The 8,834-nt window shown below is 50.3% G+C and overlaps 1 protein-coding gene across 1 annotated transcript in view; it reads right to left on the bottom strand.

Moving 5' to 3' along the window:
- Nucleotides 1-8,834, bottom strand: part of Padi4 (peptidyl arginine deiminase 4) — a 25,943-nt gene that overhangs the window by 12,735 nt on the left and 4,374 nt on the right. Inside the window, exons 2-5 of the mRNA XM_050154234.1 lie at nucleotides 8,474-8,654; nucleotides 4,381-4,447; nucleotides 2,006-2,082; nucleotides 559-676 (exon numbers count right to left, since the gene is read on the bottom strand). Of these exons, the coding sequence (XP_050010191.1) occupies nucleotides 559-676; nucleotides 2,006-2,082; nucleotides 4,381-4,447; nucleotides 8,474-8,654 (443 nt within the window). The remainder of the gene's footprint in view (nucleotides 1-558; nucleotides 677-2,005; nucleotides 2,083-4,380; nucleotides 4,448-8,473; nucleotides 8,655-8,834) is intronic.

The following is an 8,834-nucleotide window of genomic DNA, read 5'->3' as shown; positions in this document are numbered from 1 at the left end:
TTTGCTTTTTCGAGACAGGGTTTCTCTGTGGTTTTGGAGCCTGTCCTGGAACTAGCTCTTGTAGACCAGGCTGGTCTCGAACTCACAGAGATCCACCTGCCTCTGCCTCCCAAGTGCTGGGATTAAAGGCGTGCGCCACCACCTCCGGGCTTCTAACCCTTGTCTTAATTTCTTAACTTCTCTGTGCCTCAGTTTCCCCATCCGTTAGGCACTGGGATCTTGTGCAATATTTGGGGACCAGCACTCCTTTTTTTTTTTTTAATTAAATTTGGGCCTCATGTCTGAGCCATGCCCAGATAGGGCTAGACAGGGGCCAGCATGGAAAGCAGAGCCTCTTGGGGCATCAGGAGCCCACACTGGTCTCTTCGGACTGCTGTGCGACTTTAGCGGGTCACTTACTCTCTTGGGACACTTTTCCGTTCCTTCCTCTGACATGCTAACACAAGCGTGCTTCCCAAAGTCAGGGGCTACCTTACAAAACCACATGGGCAAGTGAGCCTTGTTGACGGCGAGGCGAGGCCCTTGTCCCGGGACCAGGCCATGGCCTTTGTTCTTTACCTTTGTTGTCCAAGACCATGTCATCCTCGAAGTCCATTCTAGAGGACGTGGGGTTCTCCTTGTCACAGTTCACCAAGAGGATGGCGCCTTGGCCACACGGGCCCCAGGTCCAGGTGCTCTGGGAATATCAGAAGGGCAAAAAGACGCTATGGTAACTCTCTCAGATCCCATCAGCCCTTGGGAGAGACAGTGCTATTTTTTTGTTTTTTGTTTTTTTCCTATCTCCCACTTTGCCTGTTTCTCTCATTCAGCAACTCATGGGCCCAAAGAGTGGATTTCTGATGGCTCCAGATATAAGCAAATCTGGATATGAGTCAGAGGTGTTTGTGGTTTGTTAAAGACAAGGCTAGCTTCGACTTCTAATCCTCACCTCTGAGAGCTGAGATCACAGGCCTGTGCCGCCACACCCAGTCTGTGAGGTGCTGGGTGTTGAACCCCGGACTCCGTGCATGCTAGGCACCTCTACCAGCTAAGCTGCATCCCAGCCTCAGGTCATCCCAGCCTCAGGTCATCCCAGCCTCAGGTCATCCATTTGTTTTTTTAAAAAAGGAGACTGATAGTAAAATATACTTTAAAAGCCTTAAAAAAATTGGCTTAACAAAAAAACGGAATCAAATACATAAGAAATCAAGATTCTAATCCATACAACTACTCTCATGTGACCAAATAAATCACTCCTTCCTGATGTGAGTGCTACTCTTGGTACCAGAAACCCTCCGCCCAATGATGAACTAACTCTGGGTGGCCCGGCCTGTAGAGATCTATCATAATACGATAGATTAAGCAATATTGGATAAATTACGATGCTAGGTGAGCCCTGTAAGCCACACACTTCCCCTTCCCCTACTATTGATGGACTTCATCATTTGGAGCCTGCCTAAGTGTACACTAGCCACCAACACAAAGTCACGCAGGCAGTTCTGAAGTTCCAAGGACCCTGGGTTAATAGTAGACCCTACGGTTACCCCGATCCACCATCTTTCTGCAACACACACTCCCGGCCATGCCTCGCTTCTCTCTCCCTCCACCCCTGTCTCTCTTCCCTTCCCCGTCACTCACCACCACACACCCCTGTACACAGCTCAGTGGGAAACTCAGCTATCAGCCATTAAAGTCTGGGACCCATCACCTGGGTGACTCTAGAGATTCCAGCTTGTAGGCTAACACCATTTCTGAACCCACAATTGGTTGTAAATATGACCTTGTAAAAGAGATGAAATATGCCTACGCCACAAGGTCACCAGTTATTTCCTGGTTAGGGAACCTTACAAGTTAACACGAGAAGCTGGCGAGATGCCGCTGTTCAGCCATCACCAGGAGGCGCGATAGGCGCGCACCACGTCCCTAAAGCCGGAGAGGTGCCGCTGTTCAGCCTGCCACCACCAGGGGGCGCGATAGGCACGCACCATGTCCCTAAAGCGCGTACTGATGGACATTTGAGCCTCACCTGATCCTTCCCAGCCCTAGCAGGCTTCGCTTTGCCGGCTTTGCCAGTGCGGGTGACATCTGTGCTCAGGGAGATTTCTGAAATGGGCGTGAGAGGGGAGAGTTGGTGAGCGTGAGCTGCAAGGCTCTCAAACTGGCCCTGACGGTCGGCCCCGAGGACAGGAGTTTCTCTGTTCCACCCTTTGTCTCCAAGAAGCCACACTACAATTCAGAGAACAAAGTTCTGCCTTCCTCGGGGAGCCATGACTGTGATGCCAAAGCAACTCCCAGCCACCCCCAGTGAAGCCGCCACAACCTGCCAGGTCACCTTGCCAATTTCTCCAAGAACTCTGCCCCCATCCCCCAACCTCAACCCACAGTCTTCATCTGGTCCTTGTTTCTCACGTGTGTCTGTGTCAGGGAAAAAACTCACGCTCCCCAAGCCTACCCTGTGCAAATGTCAAAACAAGAGACAGGTGTGTCTGTGAACTCCTTCCCTCTAGCAGCAAATCAGACCACAGTTGCTTGAATAATGTAGACCCGTGTGCCCCACAGTGGGACACAGGGACCATGGCCTGCACGAGAGAGGCGATATGACCTTTTACTATTGTGCCTTAGCAGATCCACTAATATGCATGAATTAGGGACATAGAATTATCACGGTACTCCTGGCTTCCCCACCTCTCAGCAAGCAGTTCCTTGAGCCTCAGTTTCCTAATCAGTGAAATGGGATCATGGGGTCAAGTTCCCTGGATTATTGTAAGAATTAAATGCAAGGGGGGAGGGGGAGGGAAATGGGAGGCTGGGAGGACGCGGAAACTTTTTTTTTCTTATTCTCAATAAAAAAAAATTAAAAAAAAATAAAACTAAAAAAAAAAAAAGAATTAAATGCAATATCTCAGTCCAGGTTCTGGCGTTAGAGTAAGCCCCATTTTATTTAAATCTATACTCATGAGTGAAGCTCATCATTGAGATAACACCCAGAGACTTCATAGCTATTTATACATTTAATACACACTTAAATAAAAAGAGTAGATTGTTCAGGTTGAGTTCTCATTAAAAATCTATTTAATTTTTAAAAATTGAGAAATAAGGTCTCACACTATGTTCTCCAAGCTAGCGTCTAGCTCCTGAACTCTGTGATTCTAAGAATGAACTTTTAAAAAGATTTTATTATTTTATTTATGTGTTATGTGTGTATGTGGTGGTGGTGGTGGTGGGGTATATGAGTGTAGTTGCCTGTGGAGGCCAGAAGAGGGCACTGCATCCTCTGGAACTGGAGTTAACAGGTGGTTGTGACCCAGCTGATGTGGGTACTAGGAGTCAAACTCAGGTCCTCAGTTGGAGCAATACACGCTCTCAACCACTGGGCCATCTCCCCAGTCACAGGGATAGGTTCTATTAAAGATGAATACAAAAGAAATACAAGTACGTGTGTTTAAATGGGTTATTGATATGATAAAAATGAAACGTAAACAATGGGATTTGGGGAACACAGAATTATCTGCTATAAAAACTATAATATGAGTGGAGCAATGGTGGCGCACACCTTTAATCTCAGCACTCAGGAATCAGAGACAGGAGGATCTCTGTGAGTTCGAGGCCAGCCTTGTTCACAGAGTGAGTTCCAGGATAGGCTCCAAAGCTATAGAGAAACCCTGTCTCGAAAAACAAAACAAAACAAAACAAAAAGCTATACACACACACACACACACATAATGAAGCATTAAAAAGGTATAGAAATTTGTGCATAGAATCCAGGCCCCTACTTCCTAGCCTGAGAAGTCAGTTATTACACTGTGACGTGAGCCTTCACCTGCACTTATATTAACTAATTACCGGGGATCCCATAGCTGGAAACTCGTCTGTAGCTGAGGGCGACCTTGAGCCTCTGACCCGTCTGCCTCTACCTCTCAAGGTCTGGGAGTACTGATGTGCACCCCACACCAGGCATATGCAGCACTGGGTGTCAAACCTCAGGCTTCATGCTACCTAAGCGAACACTCCACCCTCACCCCCAGTCCCCCATCTGTGTTTCTTTGTGCTCACTCTCTAGGGAAGGAGAACTTAAGAATTACTGGATGGATGGCTAGCTAGAAATGGTCGTTTTTCTTTGCTTGCTCTAAAGTAAGCTCTAGTCATGTTGTGTCTTGGAAAGATGCCCTGCTTGGTGGGGATGTGCTGTGTGGAGACAGAAGGCAGATCTACGGTCCCTCCCTCCCTCCCTCCCTCCTTCCCTCCCTCCCTCCCTCCCTTTCTTTCTTTTTGAGACAGTATCTGAGTATTTAGCCCAGGCTGACCTTGAACTCACAGAGATCTGCCTGCCTCTGCCTCCAAGAGCTGGGATTAAAGGTGTGCACCCTTGGGCAGCTCTTTGGGACCCTAGTCATCACTTACCCACCCCAGTGAGGTACAGCAGGGCTTGGATCGGTGAGGCCTTGGGTACATAGTATGAAATTCGAACCTATAAGACAATAACAGACCATTCATGACTTCATTAGTCATTCCAAAAACAGTCTGAGCTGCAGCACAAATTCTTTTTTTAAAAAAGATTTATTTATTTGTATTTTATATGCATTGGTGTTTTGTCTGCATGTATGTCTGTGTGAGGGTGTCATATCCCTGAACTGGACTTACAGACAGTTGTGAGCTGCCATATGGGTGCTGGGAATTGAACTTGGGTCCTTTGGAAGAATAATCAGTGCTCTTAACCCCTGAGCCATCTCTCCAGCCCCTGCAGCACAAATTCTAATTGATCTTAATAATAAAAACTCGAAGTCAACTATCAGGGGGTAAAAGCTGTACAATCAGAGAAGCGGCCAGTCACTAGAGAGTTCTTATTTCTACCAGTGTTCAGACCAAGGGGCGGTCCTGTCCTCAGACTGCCTCCGACTGCACTATACCTCATATGGCATTGAGCTCCTGTTTCTTCCTGTTTTATATTCCTCTCTCTGCCCAACCATATCACTCCTGTCTCCACCTCCCTTGCGCTGGGATTAAAGGCGTGTGATCCTAAGTGCTGGGATCACCTTTGTGTGAGCTGTTTCTCTTTTAGACTGGGTCAATTTCCTGTAGTCCAGGGTGGCCTTGAACTAACAGAGATCAGTCTGTCCTCTGAGTCCTGGGATTAAAGGTGTGTGCTTCCACTGCCTGGCCTAGAGTTAGCTTTGCACTCTGATCTTCAGGCGAGCTTTATTTGTTAAAACACAAACAATATATACACGGAGTCCTGCTGTGTGCCGGCTTAATCCAGTTCAACTCAGCTAACGATGATGCTTTAGAAAAGGGTCCCAAGGGAGTCCAGGAATGGAGGATCCACTCAGCCAGAGAAAGGGGCGAGGGAAGACTTCACAAGGAGGTGTTTATTGGCTGTCAGCTTGACACAATACAGAGTTATCTGAGAGGAGAAAACCTCAATTGAGAAAATACCTATATTGAGAAAGTTCTAGCTAGAAGACTTTTAAAAAAAAATTAGTAATTGGTGGGGGAGGGCCCAGCCCATTGCAGGTAGGGCCATCCCTGGGCTGGAGGTCCTGAGTTCTACAAGAAAGCAGGCTGAGTGTGCCAGTAAGCAGCACCCCTCCCTGGTCTCTGCATCAGCTCCTGCCTCCAGGTTCCTGTCCCGTGTGAGTGCCTGTCCTGGCTTCCTTCAGTGAGGAACAGTGCCGTGGAAATGGACGTCGAATAAATCCTTTCCTCCCTAACTTGTTTCTGGTCATGGTGTTTCATCACAGCAATGGTAACCCCGACAAGGACAATGTGTAGCCTGAGAAGGGGAGTAGGGGAAAGACTCTGGGGCATCTGAGCATTTCTGCCCCCCTTCCCTGGGAACCAGGAACCTGATAATCACCCACACGTGCACTGGAGCTTGGAGCTTTGGGTACTTTCCCAGGAACTCTCCATCCCCTTTCTAGTTTTTCTTCAATTAGACCCAGGCCCTGGAACTGGGGCAAAACGACCTGCAGATGACCTGCAGGTGTTTATCCTCGCTCAACCAACTCAGCAACTGCCGTGGCATTGACCAATTATAGTTAGCTGACCATTAAACGAGCTAGTCGCAATAACTGACAAATGACTCCTGGACTTCCCCTTTGATTCTGTGGTTTTTTTCCTTTAAAAGTAGCCTGTAACAGCCACTTGGGGTCCTTCCCCTTTCTAGGCTGAGGGACCCTGTGGTGCCAGGAATAAAAATTCCTCTTGCTTTTGTATCAACTGTGGTATGAGAGTGGTCTCTTGGGGTGACCCCCTCCTTGGTAAGTGGGCTTTTGTGCCCAACATAGGCACTCAGCAGCCGGAAATGAGGTGCAAGAGGCATAAGAGGGAAAGAAGGAGTAGGTGGTGGCCGGGGAACTGGTCTTCTGCAACAGAAGGCCAGGCCTTCAAGTTGTCTCTCACAGTACCCAGTTGGAGAGCATCAGGTCTCTAGGCAGCATCCAAACAAGGAGGCTGGGGTGGGTCGTGGAGTGGGGGGAAGGATGTGGGAATGGGTTGGCGGGGGGGGGGGGGGGGGGATGGGTCGATGGTGGGTGAGGGCAGGAGGAGGAGGAGGAGAGGAGCCCCTGAGAGGACACACTGAGGTGTTAGGTCCTGTCCTACAGACGGTGGTTATCCTGGAGAATGATGGAATCATGGCCTCTCCTCTGTACTCTCTGGACCCTGGTGTTCCTTTCCATCCAGGCTCTGGGCCTCCAGACCGCTCCCTAGTTGCAGGCTACTTGCTTTGTGCCAGCCAGTAACATCTTTGGGAGGAACTTTTCTCTGGCTTCCCGTGTCCTCCAGAAAATGGGGTCCTTAGCCTTGTGTGGTGGCACAAGTCTTATCCCAGCACTGGAGAAGCCTGAGGCAGGGGGACTGAGATTTGAGCTCAGATTAATTAATGAGAACTTGTCTCAAAACACAGGAAAAGTGGAGCAAAGGGTGGAGAAAGGGAAGGAGGGAAGATAAGGTGGTCCCTGTCTCCCTCACCCTTCTCTCCTCCCTCCATCTTTGTCATACAGGACTTTTTCAGCGCCCCCAAATTGTGTCTTGCCATCTCCTTATCCAGGGTCAGCCCAGGGGCCACCTCGGTATTCCAGCTCTCTCACAGGCTGGCCTTTGGTTCCATCCTTCAACTTAACACTTCTTTAGGGAAGTGACCACACCTGCTGGACACCCAAGCTCTGTGTTTCTAGGGTGGGCCACAGAACTTGGCCCCCAGGAAAGACCAAACTGGGTTTGCTCCTCCAGGGAACCCCAAGAGGGTCTTGTGGAGAAGGGGAACATAGGTGGGGCCCATCCTCACTCTTGGAATTTGTGAATGAGGCACTGGGAGCAAAGTCTCTAAGGATCTAAGTTAAGGATGACCCTCAAATTCAGTCCAGTGGCACGTGTCCCAACAAGAAAAGCACCCATAAGAAAAGGAGGCTGGGGGACCAGAGCAAGTGACCACACCCCAGGGAATGCTGACTGCCATGTGACAGGAGCCAGGAGAAAGTGAGAGTGACCCTCAAGGGAGCCACAGGGGGCCACACTGCTCACACCTGTCTTCTAAACCTGCAAGTGCTGTGAAATCATCTTTTTGTACGGCTGTGAGGATGTGCTGCAACACTGAGGCACAGAAGGTGCTCCTGGTGGCTCCCTGCCTGTGACCTTCAGAGACTTCACAGCCACAGCTAATGTTTGTCTACCTGTGTATTACTCAAAGCCCCCAGGACTGTAGTCCCCTCACCCCAGCGCCCTGCTCATGTCTGCATGAGAGGCTGTTTATTAAAGAGTCGCCCAGTGGATGAACTTGACCCTGACCCCCCCTTCACAGGTCCCTGCAAGCTTCATTGTGAACATTGTGTTTAGAACTGGAAGACCCACCTCTGGGTGTCCCTAGGAGGGTGTTTCTAGAGAGGTTTAGCTGAGGCGGGGAAGTCCACTCTGGTTGTGGTGACACCGTCTGGTGAGCTAGAGTTGAGACTCAATGGAGGGGGGAAAGAGAGAGCGAGCTGAGTACCAGCATTCCTCTCTCTCTGCTTCCTGACTGCGGATGCCATGTGACCGGCTGCTTCAGGCTCTGGTCACTGTGCCGTCCTTACCATGATGGACTGTGCCCCTAAGTGTAAGCCACAATGAGCCCTGCCTTCCTTAAGCCAGTTTTTATCGGGTGTTTGATCCCAGGGATGAGGACAAGAATGGCAAGGATGGATGTGCTGTCAGTGTGGGCACTGTGGAGGGATGAGCGATTGAGAACTTGGTCGGGGAAGGGGGCTCTCCCAGGGTGAGCCCTGTGCATGGAAGCAAAGAGTTCCCACGTGCAAGAGCTGGGGGGCTGATGTCTCCCATCCTCAGCCCCCCCCCACCAGGCCTCACCCCATCCCATCCATCAGTCCCCCAACCTACCCCACCGTACCCTCAACCCCCACCTCACTCACCCCATTCCCTCACTGCTCCCCTCATCCACCCCACCCTCAGCCCTCCACCCCACCCAGCAGGTCCCCACCCCCACCCCAATCATCACACCCACCTTTTGGTCATCTGTGCTACTGCTGGCTGCCTTGACCTGTAGGGTCACCTCCAGCTGGGGGTCCAGAGGCCATTTGGAGACACCAGTGATGCTCTTCTTGGCTGGGGGACTGTGGGCGACATCTACGACCACTCCTGGGGAGGCTGTGATGCCGAAGGTCGTGCAGCCCTTGGGAGCAGAGCTGTGGAGCGACAGGGGCCGGCAGAGGCACTGGTGAGGAGAGAGCCTGGCCCCCCATGATACTGGCCCCAGCAATTCTCCTTTCCCCAGCAGGAAGAAACACAGGCCACCGCTGGGCTAGCTCTGGCCAGAGAGTAAATACCATATGATTGCCAGAAGGGGATGAGGAAACAGAAGGGGA

This window comes from Alexandromys fortis, unplaced genomic scaffold, assembly GCF_014885135.2.
Source record: "Alexandromys fortis isolate MF-2015 unplaced genomic scaffold, M_Fortis_MF-2015_v1.1 scaffold_26, whole genome shotgun sequence".
Taxonomy (NCBI): domain Eukaryota; kingdom Metazoa; phylum Chordata; class Mammalia; order Rodentia; family Cricetidae; genus Alexandromys; species Alexandromys fortis.
This window is presented reverse-complemented; position numbering and strand designations above follow the sequence as displayed.